At 36.6% G+C, this 16,261-nt stretch overlaps 1 protein-coding gene across 1 annotated transcript in view; it reads left to right on the top strand.

The window, feature by feature from the left end:
- Positions 1-16,261, top strand: part of ELP4 (elongator acetyltransferase complex subunit 4) — a 259,098-nt gene that overhangs the window by 37,915 nt on the left and 204,922 nt on the right. Inside the window, exon 4 of the mRNA XM_020963880.2 lies at positions 13,267-13,398. Within this exon, the coding sequence (XP_020819539.1) occupies positions 13,267-13,398 (132 nt within the window). The remainder of the gene's footprint in view (positions 1-13,266; positions 13,399-16,261) is intronic.

Here is a 16,261-nt window from a genome sequence, read left to right on the forward strand (position 1 = left end):
TATATATAATTGTTTTTCCCCTTAGGGGTTGGGGAGGAGAGATTGAAAAGGAAAAAAAATTCTTGTTAATTGAAAAAAAATTCTAAAACCAGAAATAGTAAATAAAGCCTTTTTACTGACTCCCAAATTCCCATGAAAGCAAAGGCCTCCTTTTTAATGCTAACATTTTACTGGTATAAATCACCACTGCTTCCAAAGAATTACCAGTAAATATCATACAGAAGATATTGAACATATGCATCATGAGTGTTCCTGGCAGGCTACAACATATAATCAACAAGGAGCTCCAAAGAACTGGAGTGAGAAGGTCATTGAGGAATTATATGGCAGGAATTTGAAATGGACAATTCATGTGGGAGGCCTCCAAGGTAGGTGGACCCCCTGACTCAGACTGGGAAGAACATGGGCCAGAGTTGCACAAGACTGTCAGGCCTGGCTGGGGCACGATCTGAGTCATCAGAGGGAACCCCTGAATTGATGAGATCACAGATTCATTCACGTCCTTGAGTGAGGTCATCCAGAGCAGGACAATGGCAAACTCTACTTCTACATTAATGTAGTAAGGAAATTAAGTAAATTAGATAACAATAACTCAGTATTTTCTGCATTCATGAACATGTATAAATTATAAGGAAATGGATTGGATGCAAATGACCACCTTATGAATGGCATGATGGGTCTTACAGTATTTTATCTTTGTGAGATTTATTTTGTCCCCATCTCTTAATTCCACTTCTTTGAACCAATGTCTCCCTAATGTTTTTTAAAAATATTTTATTTAGTTTAATCAGCCAAAATCTATCTTCTCATCTTCTCCCATCTGATAATAAAATAATAATAATGATAGCTAACATTTACATAGCGCCTACTATGTACCAGGCACTGTACTCAGTGCTTTACAGTTATTATCTTATTTGATCCTCAGCAATGCTGGGAGATAGGTACTATTATTATCCTCATTTTACAGATAAGAAAACTGAGGCCGATAGAGGTGAAGTGATTTGCCCAAGGTCACACAGCTAGTAAACATCTGAGGCTAGATATGAACTCAGATCTTCCTGTTTTGGTGTGCCGCTCTGAACCCTGGCACCGCCCAGCTGCACAAGACAAACAAAACCTGTTACACAAACTTTCTACATTGGCCATGTCCAAAAATGCTTTCCTCATTCTACATTCTGAGTCCTTCACCTCTCTCTCAGGAGGTTTGGAGCGTGTGTCATCATTAGTTCTCTGGAATCATGGTTGCTCATTACAGGGGTAAGAGTTAAGCATGACAATATTCCATCACAATTATGTACCGTAACTTGTTCAGCGATTCCCCCATTTATGGACACCCCCTCACATTCCCATTCTTTGCCACTTCCATGAGCCATCTCCACTCTGTGCGCCTACTGCCCAGGATCTGTGATCCCGACCTTAGTAATGGACTACAGAACAGCCAGCTTGTCCCTGTGCCCACTGCAGTGCCTGGGCTTTCCTGGTTCCCTGGCACGGGTCTAGGAGCTTCTCTTGCTCTGGTGCACATCTCTGCCTAGGCATTGGAATGCCCCTGACTCCACCCTGAACCCAACTGGGCTGGACTGATGACTCCAAGTGACTCTTTTTGGATTTCCCCTTCAGGATTAGGTCTGTTTAGAGCACTTCCACCATCTGGGTCCTACCTCTTAATAATATCTTAAGTTATTACATTGGTAGTGTTGACTGACATTTCTGTGGAGGAGATCAGAAGGAGAACCAAAAGTTTTACATTATTCTGATCATTGTGAAATATGACATGAATTGAATGCTAGCTGGCAGGTCAGGAGACTTAGGTTCAAATCCCACCTCAAACACTTCCTAGCAGTTTGATCACTTCTCACAGTAAAATGAAGTTAATAATATTTGTACTACCTTCTTCAGGTGGTTGAGGTTGGTGTATTAGCCTACCCTCACTGTAGAAGCTTTCTAAAACTTCTGGAGGTGACATGAAATTAACTGGAGGTGGCATGCTTTTGATTTCACTTAGGTATGGTTATCTAATATATAAAGTTTACATCCAGAATCTTTGGATGATGAGGACAGAGTAAGGTATAAGGAAACTGTAAAACTTTTTTTTTCGAATTTCATTATTTGCACTATTTTAAAAGTTATATATTTCAAAATTTCCCATATTCTTTTAATTTGGGGATCTTTTGTGTATGAGATAAATATGATAATCATTGAAGTATTAACACATGTGCCAACTACAAAATTCTAGAAGTTTTTTTTGTGGTCTTATTTTGGCAAGTTCTCAAATGTTGCACAATGATATCCCATTTTGAAAATAATTTGTTCAGGTAATTTTGAATAGAAATAACTTCTGTTTCTAAATTATATATTCATGTTATTCAGTATATTCTTCCTTATTGGTTATTAAAAAGAACAGTTTTTAATTAAATATGAATAATTTACAGGCAATGTTTAAAAAAAACTTGCTCTTGAAAAATTTCATCTTGGTATCCATTTGCCTTAATTTTACATTTATTAAAAACTATTGAAATCTCACTATTTATTTTACTGGAGCAGGACACAGTCACCCTGGAGCAGTTTTAGTGAAAGGATGCTTAATAAGAAAAGCTGAGCCTTGCTTAGTCATCTTAATTAAGTCATCAGCTTTCATCTCTTAACATTGCAAACACATGGTGCCTGTAAAGTCTTTACTCTTAAGACATTTGTGTGAAAAAAAAGTAGAACATTTCTTAGAAGGAAAAAATGTAATGACTAACAACTTTTGAAATATGTTAGTATTCTTATTTTTAGAAAATCTGGAAAAAGAACACCACCCCACATGATGATTTTTTTTCCCTTTATACTCCACAGGGCTTGTGTACTTTCTGTGTATGTTAAGAAATTAACTGAAAGGTCATCACAGAAGCAAATAATATTACAATTACATACAGGTCTCCCGTCCATGAGTCTTAGGCCATTTTCCTCTTTTAAATAAATGCAATAATGAGTTAGGGTTGCTCTGGAGTATCTATGGTTTGAGTAAGGGTCCTGAATTCTGTGCAAGGCATTTGTAACTGATTTGCTGTGACCTTGGGAAAGTGATGTAATCTCTCTAGCTCATTTTCCTCCCACGTCATAGGGATTTGTATCTAGATTGCTTGAGATCCTTATATGCTTAGCATTTTCAAGACTATGATGGATCATTTACTATTTTTAAAAAAATTAGATCAGTTTGTCATTAAATGAAAGTAGTTTTCCTTACTGAAATCTAATTTTTTTCTTCCCCAGACACTTCTTACCATCTCTTACAGACCCCTGCTTCCTACTCCTACTGTGTTATTCTCCCCTTTTCCCCCATCTCAGTTGGAAAACAATGAAGGAGGGAGATTATTCAGTCCTCTGAACACATTCCTAGTTTATATGTTGAAAAGAGATGTGGAGATAGGAGACAATGGGAAAAGAGGTATTGAAAATACTCCTTGTACCTCAGTGGTTACATTTTGCATTTATGTGGTTCTGGTAGGTAAGCTTTGTGGTCACAAACCTCAAAAATATCCCATAATGATTACTTCATTGTTAGCTTCCCTTTTTAAAACCATTTTTTTCTTTGTAGGGCTACTTTCTTTCTGCTGACATCTTTTCTTATGACAAATATTTTGGCACTTTTTACAGTGAAGGGAAAAAATCTAAGGTAGAACTAGAGCTGAGAATGAGCTGGTAAGTGAGAAAGATGATATAGAAGTTATTTGTCCATTCATTTGTCATTCTAAAATCTCTTTGTAGGTTTTAAAAAATATTTCCATTCCTCATAATTTTAAGACGTTTTCTGAAAGTTTTTAATATAAAATGGCCATATTGTAAATTACTAAAAATTAACATAATTACAAGAAAAAATCTTGAATTTATGAAGTTTTCTTTAAGTATCTATAGTCCTTAAATTTCACTTCAAATCGAGGTCTCAAATTAGTTATAGAGGCTTTATTTTATTTTTTTTTGTAAACTTCATTAGTTATTCCTGCAGGTGATGACTGCTATGCAAAATACAATTAGCAAAACTATATCAAGCTATATATTTATCGATACATAAATAGATAATTCTTAAGTAGCATTAATTATACAGTTACCAAAACCTGCAAGGATCAAAAGATTTTGTTTAAGAAGGATTTCACATTCGGCTGGGATTATGTCTACATAATAGCTCAGTAGTACTTCTGCTGAATTGTAAAATAGCTTAGAGAGGAGTATGATGCCTATAGTTGGTGTAATGCATTGGTAATTAAGAGGGTGGGAGGTTAAGCTTCATTAACTGCTGTGGGATTGTATCTTGGGTTTTATTATGCCCTAGAGAACATAAGAAGTGAGAAGGGTCAAACTGTTCGAATCAGATTTTGCTTGTGCATCTGCCAAAACAATGACAGCAAAGTAATATGGCAGTAAACACCGAGAGACATGAATTGTATGGAGAAAATGTGTATTGACATCATTTGGGGGGTAGGGATAAACATTTCTAATGCTAAAACTGAAATAGAGTCAGAGTTCTAAAGCATTTAGTGTTTGGAGATAGGGGGAGGCTTGTCACTGTGAATTGACACTGTTCCGTGACCGTTGTAGAAACACATTTCACTAATTCCCTTTGTTTTTGTCTCATCCTAAAAACATGAAAATTAAACTAAAAATACCCAAAATGTTCATATTTATATAACCTTTGTTATCATTGATTCTGATTTTTCATTTTTTTCCTGCTACACTTTCTGTATCGAGATTACAATATATAATGTTTATTTCTACTTTTTGTTTTTACCTCTCTCTATTCTTTGCTATCTTCTTGATAATGAAGTATTTGGACATTACTAGAGGCACTTCATGGCAGAAAGTCTGAGCCCCTCAGGGCTATTCCTTTGGACTGTAACTGGCAGGGGGCACCTTATATCTATATCTTATATCCTGTGTCCAGAGCCAAATATGAAAAAAATCCAGAAGTCTCTGAAATGACATTTGGGAACTCGTGTGATCAGTATATTAACCTTGAAACACAAAATTAAGACTTTTTTCTTAACATTTTATTTGAAATCATGATTTTATGGTGTTGAAAATATACTGTATCATCAATTTCATCTCAATTGTGTAACTGAAAATGTATTAGTTTAGAGCTGTAAGAGTCCAGAAGGGACATATAATAAGCATTAGAGATAATCATGTCATACTTGAATGTCAGCAGGTTTCTCATTTGTACTTTGACAAAATAAAAAATAATTTTCTCGATAATAGATGATAGCTGTAGGGGGGGAAATGGGGGAGGGACGCAGGAAGAAGCTCTTATCACTTTAGAGTATGGCCTGGCCATGCAGACTACTTAGATATTTGTCTTTAAAAATATTTTTTTTGTTTCTGAATATCATAGTTTAAATGAAACTAAATTATAAAATGAGCAATTATTTTGCCTTTGTATGGTATAAAAAGAGTTGATAATTTTCATATGTGGGAATTTTTCAGAATTACATAGGAAGGATAAAAGGAGTGCCAGTTTTCATGCATGCTTTCATTTCTTGATCTCTTGTTGCAAATTGTCAGATAAGCAATTGTGCGGATGATGCTTAAGCTGTGTAAGGTCAGCTTTGTTGGTGTTTTCCTCGTATTATGATCTTTTGCAAAAAGAATGATGGATGTGGTGAAAAGTGATCAAAACTTCGGTTCTGTTTGAAAGGTAAATAACGCTATGACTTCTTGTAATACCACGCTGGGATATCTGTCGGTTTTATGAACTTTTAAAAGAACATGTTAACAGAGAGATACGAAGTGCGGCACTAACCCTTACCTCTGACCTCAGTGCTACTAATGTATCACAAAGTACTTGGCCCAGTACCAGAGTGAGCCGAGACCAGGAGATCAGCAGAGGAAGACAGTACATCTCACCGTGGTGCTGCATGTGCATTCGCTTGTGTATGGTCCAGTGGATAGAGCACCAGGCTTGGAGTCAGGATGACCTGAGTTCAAATTAAGCCCCACATTTTTACTAACTGACCATGCTCATTTTCCTCATCAGTAAAATGAGGGAAATGATAGCACCTACCTTCCAAAGTTGTTGCGAGGATCAGTGAGGTAATAACTGTAAAGCAGTAAGCACAGTGCATCTTACATAGTAATTGGCTTATGAATGTTAGCTGTCATCATCATCATTATTATTATTAGCCACCAAAGTTTTGTGTTGTCAAGAGGAGAAACTATATGCCATATAAAACTAGTGGAAGACATTTCCCCTGGGGTTATGACATTGGTAACATTTGTTCATTTGGCATATATTTAGTGTCCAAAGATTATTCTTATTTTAAGTTCCGTGGCACACTGAAAATACTTAAAGGAGGTGAGAAAACAAATAAGGTTCCAATAAAAAACAAAAATAGACAGTGGAAAGTAAGCAATATAAAAAAGTCACTAAAGGACATTGTAATTTAAGACAGACATTTTCATTTGTAAAAAAAATTGTTTTTACTATATTGAGATGTTCTCTCTTAGCATAGTTTCAGATTATTTAGTAAGGGTGGAGATTTTTTTTTCTTTTTGGCGAGGCAATTGGAGTTAAGTGACTTGCCCAGAGTCACATAGATAGTGAGTGTTATATGTCTGAGGTTGGATTTGAACTCAGGTCCTCCTGACTCCAGGGCCTGTGCTCTATCCACTGCACAACCTACCTGCCCCCTAGGGTGAAGAATTTTTTAAACAATACATTTAATGTTTCTTATTTTGAGCTTCCAGTGAGAATGAGTAAGAAAGCAAAATACGGAAGTTACTGTGGTACAAGGAGAATGAATGTGATAAGTGCCATAAAGGAAGTACAGGAGACACTGCCAATTCAGAATCAGAGTAATTGTCCAGTTGTCAGGGCTTCTTGAAGGAGGTGGTATTTCACCTTGGCCTTGAAGGTGATGGGATTTGGGTAAGCGGAAATGAAGGGGGAAGAGCATTCCATATGGAGGGAAGAGCATGGACAGAGGCACAGAATCCCAAAAGCATTAGGTTCAAGGAAAAGTGAGAAGGATAGTTTGCCTAGAACATGTAATTCAGTAGTGCCTAGAACATAGGATCCATGTAGTAGAAGAGGCTGGGAAGGCAGAACTTTGCAACTGATTGTGGACTTCAGGTTCAGTACCTAATTATATAGTGCAGATATCCATTTGAGTACATGTTTGACAGCCATACAAGGCCTTTCAGGGGGAGAGTAAAATTCTGAGATCTGCTTTAGGAAAATTAATTTCATAACAATGGGTAGGATAGATTAAAAGAATGAGAACCTGGAGGTAGAGGAATCCACTTTTGTTGTTATTCAGTCATGTCTGACTCTTCATGACTGCATTTGGGGTTTTATTGGAATGGTTTACCTTTCCCTTCTCCAACTTATTTTACAGATGAGAAACTGAGGCAAACAGGTTTAAGTGACTTGCCCAAGGTCACACAGCTAGTAAGTGTTGGAGGCTAGTGTTGAACTCAGATCTTCCTCACTTTAAGCCTGGTTCTCTATCCACTATGTCACCCAGCTGCCCCAACTAGGGGATCATTAAAATAGTCTAGGTGAGAATATGAGAGCATCAATGAGGGTGGTGGCAGCAAGAAAGAAAAAGAAATGTGTGGTTTATGTCTAAGTTACATTTTACAGAATTTGCAAATCATTTCATATAGAGGCCTAAGGTTACACTGGATCACTTGACTAATTTAAGGCTGAGTTGACTGAAATCCGGGTAGCATCAATAGAATGGAGAAGCTAGGTGAAGGAAATAGTTTAGAGGGGAAAATTAAAAATTCATTTTTGATCATGTTGGGTAAGTATCTAATGAACTAGAATTTAAGAAAGGTTAGGGGCTTAGCACAGTTCTTGGCACCTAGTAGGCTCTTAGTAAATGCTTGTTGACCAGCTGACTAAAGTTATAATTTGTGAGGTCTGTGCATAAAGTTGGGAATGTTTGTCTAAATGTGAAGAAAAAAAAGCAATTAATTTTGTTTCTACAAATTTTTTTAAAAATTTAGTTCCTAGAACTTCATTCTAGAACTTGTACATATTAATTTTTTAATACTGCTAGGAGCTCACATGTTTTCTATGGGTTTTTATTGTGCCAACGAAGTGGTATGGTGAAATACAAGTTACTTGAAAAAAATATCTAAAATGTCCAAGAATAAAGTCCTCCCCTGATTTCTTCTCATGGCATGAGTATGACCTTCCATTTTTGAAGAGGGCACCAGTGGAATGCAAGTACTGGTAGATTCTACAGTGTTGGGAAGACTTCCAAGTACAATCTGAGCAACAGACCATACTGTGAAAAGTAGCCTGACTTCTTGGTGATGAACTCTTGGGTCATAGCCCATTAACAAGAGCCACCACAGCAAACACTATCGTAAAACAAATCAAAACCAATAGCGAATGATTACTTACAGTCCCCTGGCTGTAACTCTGACCATTAATATTTAAGAACGTTGTTTTTAGTGGCTATCATCAAACCAACTTTCAAAATGTAGAAATATGATGGAAGAGAAGAAAACCATTGGCTTATCTGCTTATAGAGTTGCCTCAAAGATTATTTTAGTAAACTTACAGAAGATGATTTTATATCCTAATCCTTGTATTTAGTAATAGCAAGCACTTATTTTATCCATCTGTGCAGTAGTCCTTAGAACATTAAATTTGAAAGAGTAATAACAAGACAGCAAATTGTCCCAGTGCCATTTCTACTAGAAATCTATCAAAAGATATTAGAAAAATGAAAAATAATAATGAACAAGCTGTGTTGTGTTGTGTGCCATAGAACAGCCCTGTGGGGTAGATAAATGTTGAGGTATCTAAAGACAGAAATAATGAAAAATCCATCACCAAAGGATTCTTGATGGCATTTACTTATAAGATTAAAAAGCAAAAACACAACAAACCGAAAAAGTTGTGTTGGATTTAGGAAGAGATCTGTTCATATTAAAGATGACTAATATTAAATAAGGTATCCTCAACTGGGTTTTAGTTTTCATAGTCCTAGAGTTACATCTGGAAAGGACCCAAAGGTCATCCAATCCAGTTCCCTCATTTCAGAATTGAGAGAACTGAAGTGAGAGAGGGGAAGTAAGTGCCCAGGTCCCATGGGCAATGATAGGGCTGGGATTTGACGAGGGAGCCACATACCACAGCCACTGCCCTATGCTGGCTCTGTCCCTCTTTCAGGGCTGAGCAGATTCTGTTTGAATTCAGTTTGAATGGCTGGTTCGGTTTGGTCTACAGCCTGTTTTGTTGTATGATTTTCTTTGTGCCTAGGCTATCCTGTTATTTGTTATTCCCTTTGTTTCCCCCCTGAGGATCTTGGTGCTCAGATGACAAAACCCAAGGCCATCTTCCTTGAGTCAAGAAGAATAGATGCTGTTTTTATATTTGGTCAGATAATTATCACAGGATGAATCCCATTGTTCCCTTCTCTTGTCATCTTAATTTCCAGAGAGTATTATTACACTATCTCTGTATGCTTCTTGTCTTTCAATATGTTTTGAAGTAGAAAAAAATGCACCAGCCCCGCAGGATTGGTGTAGTCTCATTTCCCTGTGACGTGAGTTTTTTAGAATATTTTTACACATGTGAATGCATGCGTATGTGTACACACACACTCACCTTCCACTTGGGAGGACAGACTCCTGTGCATTTTTAAAAAATTTCGTTGATGTGTTTCCAAGGCACCTTAAAGTCTAAAATGTATTATCTTGAAATAATATTATAAACTAAATTGCCTTCTGGAAATATTTGAGATGACACATTTGTTAAGTGATGATACTGCAATTTAACAGTTGTGGTTTGAGTTTTGAAAACCCCTGGACAATGGGCAGCTTAATGAGGAATTCAAAGATAGGATTTACCATCTCTTCCTAAACAATGGTTTGTGAGTAGCACTCATTTCCATTGTGTTTTTGAGATTAGCAAAGATAACACATGCCATAAAGTATTTCAGGTATTACCTGAAAGTCTCCCAACTGAGAATAACAGTTTAAATTATAGATGTTTTCAATATGTAACTAGTTTGTGAGAATTTAATGTGATTTCCTCCTTAGGTTAAACCCTTTAAATAGCAAAATTTTCTGTTCACTGTTTTTTTTCAATAGTCATATATTTAAAAATTATCGTTCTGTTTTTGTGATCTTGAGGCCTTATTTAGAGACAAGGGATGGGTTCTGTCCAGTGTAAGTATTATGGGCAGTATGGCCATCCAAGTTTAAAATAATATTTTGAGCAATTTTTTTTTCTCATAAGCCATTCAATTCTACAGCTTCTTTTATTGATGCTAGAAGACATCATGCATACATGGATTGGTGTAGGTGAGCATTATAAACTGAGGGAAAAGCCTTTGTGTTACTATCTTAGAGACAAGAGAAGATACATTTATCAAGAACACCATGAGGTGGTAGATTAGTAATTCACTGTTATTTCCCATCATTGTTTGGCAGTGGTAGATTAAAAGCAAGAGCTCCCTCAAAAGAAAAAAAATTAAAAACAGAACACTAAGACATCTTTACCATCTATGTCATTGGCTGCTCATTCACCTGCCATTTCTACCAACTGGACGCGAGGGGGGTGGGAGGGAAGTTACTTGGAAAATGATGGAGTCCAAAAAACAATATCAGGATAGAACTATCTATGACTGAACCTATCCTGCACAAAGAAAAGTATGTATATAACCTGGAAGAAAGAGGTAATACTTAGCCTGTGCTGGGTTGCTACTATCTTCTGTAAAATTAATGTTGAGTAGCTCTATAATAGTTATTACTTGGGCAAAAGTAACATGCTTTGTACATTTAGTAATCTAATAATACAACTTAATGGGAATTATGATATGGCTTCATCTATCAAATTCCCATTGCGTAGAATGGAAAGAAACTTATTTTGTGAAAAAAAGTAATTATATGAAACTAATTTAAACAAAAAGGTTGCAAAAATATTCAGTGGCTTTTCAAGGAAACTAATAATTAAATAAGGTAAATTAGAATGGTTTTCCATGTAACAATCATACCAACCTTGTCAAATCAGAGGAAAATATAATGTTTGGCTCTAGAGTACTCCAACCCATTTGAACCTGTTCATCCTTACCTTCAGGTATGCAGCAGAAAGGACTAATTATTGAAAACCTATTTCATCCACATTAGTTTGGATTAGTTGATGATGTTAACATTATATTCTATCGAAGAACTGAGGTACATGGAAGAGTTTTGAAAGAATGCAAATTTTCTGCTCTTATGAATAAGGTTTCTTAAAATGTTAAATCAAGAAAAATTTCTAATTTGTAGGAAAAGGTTGGGTAATTTCATCATGTTCTCTTCATATGTTATCTGACATTAATGAGAATTACAATCATATTAAGAAAAGATTTCATTTAAGAATGATTGTAGACAAGCCTTCTTCTTAATCACAAATAACCTAATAGAGTAAAATTTCTGATTTACCATGAGATATTTGTAAAGAGTAAGAAACAGTCAAATAAAAACTTGGGCATGGTAGAGGAGGAAGCCCTCAGCCTTTTCTCTAATAGCCAAAATGTGTTGTTGAATTCCCCCTTTTTTGTTGGGTGAATAGTGTATTTTGTCATAAGCATGCATTGATAGCCATGAGATTATGAAGCCTTCTATTAATCTAAGTTGATATTTTAACAACATAGAATTTGTATTTTAGAAATAATGAAATAAATTTAAAAAAACATAAAAATACATTATCCTGAATAGCAGATATGATAATTATATTTATTTTTGAGAACCTTTAAATTTTATGTTCCATCAGAAAAAGAAATTATATTCCATGTCTTGTATCATACATATGTTTTGTTTGACTGCCTAAACCAAAAATATTTTATGGGTAGGAATTTTTCAAAAATATAGCTAGTTCCTTCTATTAATTAATATACTTTGAGGTCACTTGAAGCGAATCAATACCTGCAGCAGACAGTTTATTTGCTACCTAATGTAAGTATTCAATGCTCAGCTTTGGAAACAAAGATACTGTTGTACAACATGACAGTGCATTTAATACATTGCCAAGTTACACTTTCTGATTCTGCTATATCAAAAATAAACCAAAACTATCAAAGTATTTTCCCCCTTCCATGGAATTTACTATACTCCACATGTTGCATTATTTGTCCCATACCCTTTCCTGAGAGTATCATGTAGAACAGTCTTTGCTGGTGGTGCAGTGGATGGAGGATTGGGCTTGGGGTTAGTTTCAAATTCAGCCTCAGATGTTTAGTAGCTGAATGACCCTAGGCAAGTCACTTAAGCTTTGTTGGACTCAGTTTCCTCATCTGTAAAATAGGGATAATAGCACTTACCTCCCAGGGTTGTTGTAAAGTACAAATGAGATAATTGTAAAGTGCTTAGCACAGTGCCTGGCACATGGTAGGCCCTATATAAATGTTAGCTATTATTATTATTGTTGCTCTTATTTTTAATTAATATTAGTAGTAGTTGTTGTAATTTAGAAGGCAAATTGTCACTCCTTCTCCTCACTCCAACCCGCCCCCCCAAGAGGTACCTAGAATAGAAATTGGCTGTTTTTTGTTATGTTGAGGATTTGAGATTTTGTTTTTATTGTTGAAATGGGAAACAAAAACTAGCAGGTACAAAAATGACATTTGATACAGGATAGATAAATGTCTTCATTTTAATTGTGGTTATTTCACCTCTTTTTTCTTTCTTTTTTTTTTCTTTTTGCTAGGCAATGGTGTTAAGTGACTTGCCCAGGGTTACACAGCTAGTGAGTGTTATGTGTCTGCGGCTGCATTTGAACTCAGGTCCTTCTGAATCCAGGGCCTGTGCTCTATCCACTGCGCCACCTAGCTGCCCCTTCACTTCGTTATTTCAATGAAATAGAATTACAAATCAGTAAACAGATTGGACACATGCTTTATTTTTACTTCATGGCAAATGTTAACTGTAATTAGAAATATGTAAATTGTAATTTTAAGCTTTGATTAAAACATAGGAATAAAAAAAGCCATATCTGCCTCTTGGAATAGTAGCAAAGTTGCAAATATCTGAAGTATAAGCAAATATAAGGCTGAGAATATCTGGAGTAGTCTAAAAAAAGCAGAAAAGTTCTATGTGGTTTCTGGATACTAATTTGCCTTAAGCTCTAGCTAGTTGGGAAATTAATTTCAACCATTCTATATTTCATAATTGCATGTGTTTGGCATAGCTTTGTGTTTTTGTTAGTTTTTTAGTTCTTTGGAAAATCCTAATGATCATCATAATTTTTAATAACGTATTCTCCAATAACATGTTATTCTCCTTTATTAGGAGCTTCCTGAGCCATTACATGATGATAAGTATAGAAAAGAGCTTGATGAAGTAAGTAGTCATAGATCACAAGGAGAGCTGGATATTTCCATGAAGATAGCCTGGCGTTATCAAAACTTACCCAAAATGGAGGTAACTCAACATATGTATACAATTTTCCTATACCTGTACAAATTTATTTACTTATTTATATTTATTTTACTTATTATTTAAATGAATGAATGTTTATTTGTGATGATGAATTATTCAGTTTGCTCTATTTAAGATGTTAGAGAAGTCTGCAATTTATTTTAGAAATACTTTCATCCAGAGTAATTAGAATAAAAAGTTTTGTTGCTTTAAACAAGTAAAATATTCTTTATGTAGAAGATACAGATATCCTCAGCTATTGATTTCTTGAGGGTTCCAAATAGCTAAAACATTACAAGTAATATGAATTTCATAAATATTTGCTGAATTCATTCAAAAAATAAATCAATTATAAACGTAAAGAGTACATAGTCACTCATGTTCTCTCAGAGCTGCCGTTAAGAAAAACTTCGGAAAATACAAGGTAGGTTAATGAATGTGTGAATGAATGAGAAAGCATTTATTAAGTACTTCCTATGTGCAAAGCATTGAGCTGAGTCAGAGATTCTTAACCTTGATTCTATCATGGACTCCTTTGGCATCCTGGTAAAGCCTGTGGACCCTGATATTTGGCCAACTGTATCATATGAGCATCGCTAGACAGTATGACTGATCACATGTGATCCAGCAGCAGGTCTGATGACTACAGTTATTTCTAAGCAGTGATATGCTTTATTACCTATATTCGTAATTGAAGGAATTGCCAGATTTTAGTTAGAGGTTAATGAAAACTAAGATAGAGTGTTTTTCCCATCCACATTCATGGACCCTCTGAAATCTTTCTTAGGACCCCAGGTTAATACCTCCTATACTCAGTACTGAAGATATAAATAGTATAGCAGGAAAGCCCCTGCTCTCAAGGACCTGACTTTATAATAGAAAGAAACAGCATATATATAGAAAGGTTCAACCACAGGACAGTTAGATGGGCCCAGTGCTCAATGTTATAAGACCAGCTGGTCCGGATGGCCAATAGTCCTGTTGTTCGTAAATACATACATTGATGTACCAACACATCTTCTTCAGTATCATCTTGATTGAAAGACTGTAATTTGTTTCTGACATTAAATCATTTGACAACACCAAGCATTTTGGTGCTGAGGACTTTGGTAGCAAGAACTTTCTTTTAGAGGTCTGTCAAAGCTCTGGCTGCTGAAAAGGCCAAGGTTGGAGAGGTCTGCATCTCTCCTGCAATTGCCTCTTGGGAGGAGAGAGAGCAGGGGGAGGGCAAGTCAGTGCAGGGCCAGGTCCAGGAGGCAGTGCCGGTCATCGGACTCTTGGCCTGCCTCTACCAGGGTTGGGGGAGGTGATTTTGCTTGGGATTGTTCTGACTGCCTTGCCAAAGCTGAAATGAGATCATTTGTCAAGTCAGCTATACCTTTGCCTTTGTGTAAGAGCAGGTTCTACTTTATTAGTTCAAAAGAGGCCTGTTTCTGTGGTGCAAGTACTTCACCCATGCATGCTGTGGCCCCTTTCTCTCATATTAGATAGCATTCATTAGTTGCTATGACCAAAAAAAAAAAAGCAAAGAATCCCTCCTCCCCTGGTGGTGAGCTGGCTGGGGAGAAGCCACCCCAAAATTGGCTAGTCTAATTCTTGAAGGCAGACACACGGCCCATTGCCAGGCCTGCAGCCAAAGGCTGCCCAACTTGCTTAGATCTGTCATAATTAGGTGGCACAGGACAAAGAGCATTGGACTTAGGCAGAGTCAGGAAGACTGGAATTCAAATCCAGCCTTAGGCACTTACTGGTGGTGGAACCATGGACAAGTCACTCTTTGTCTCAGTTTCCTCAACTGTAAAATGGGGATAATGATAGCACCTGCCCCTGGGATTGTGAAGATGATAATCAGATATTTGTAAAGTGCCTTGTAACCTTAGCGCACTATACAAATATTAGTAGTTACTGTTGTTGTTATTCCATCAGCATAGCCTTTGAACAACTAGGGTCACTTTCATGTTCAGGTCACTTCCACAAGCATCTAGAAAGTGCCTTTTATGTGTAGAATCAACTTAAAACATGTTTGTACTTCCAGGATGTCATTTCATCCACATGCATATTCTTCCCTCTGACAAAGATCACAGCCCTACTATCATACAACATAGGAACTATAACTACAGCAGCCCTGAGCTATTGCCTTGGAGGGCAGAGAGCTTCCTTCCACTGTTCACAAGGTAGTTAGTCCCGGATAGCTCACCGTCGTGCTAGGTGACCTTCTGTCACCCCTTCGTTCAGATGGCCCAAAGTTCCCTTTGCTTCTCACCAGTCTCACAGTAGCAAGGAGCCTACCATCAAGAAAGAGAGCCGCTTCCATGTAGCCGACACACACTACCCCATGCAGGCCCGAGGACTGCCCAAGGAAGCAGGGAGATGCAGATTTCTCAGGGCTGGGTGCCCACATGGGAGACAGGATACCTAACTTAGTGACACTGACCATCTCACATGCTGCCTCCCCCTTTGGTGACTGACTAGCTTGTCAAATGTAGTCACTAGAGTGAAATTTGTAAATTGTGAATGAATTCAGCAAACATTGGTGGTCATAGCTATTACAGGTTTCAGACTGGTATCGTCTGAATGATTGAAAAGAGTAATCATATTGTACGGTACATTATGAATGTTGTCAGTGAAAGCTTTCTGTGTGATTTCTTAATATTTTTTATAACTTGCTAATTTTCTGCATTCAAGGATGACTTGTTTATCCACCGTCAGTATTGGGGGGTGGGGAGAAGTTGTTTTTCTGTTAAGGGGTAATGTGGACCATTCATAGACTATTTTGCTCTAACTGGTAATACAGAGAAGGGTAAAGTGACTACCATGACTAAGTCTGTGGATCATGGGGCAGTCGTTCTCACGATGCAAAGCTGGA

This window comes from Phascolarctos cinereus, unplaced genomic scaffold, assembly GCF_003287225.1.
Source record: "Phascolarctos cinereus isolate Bilbo 61053 unplaced genomic scaffold, phaCin_HiC Scaffold_9;HRSCAF=440, whole genome shotgun sequence".
NCBI lineage: Eukaryota > Metazoa > Chordata > Mammalia > Diprotodontia > Phascolarctidae > Phascolarctos > Phascolarctos cinereus.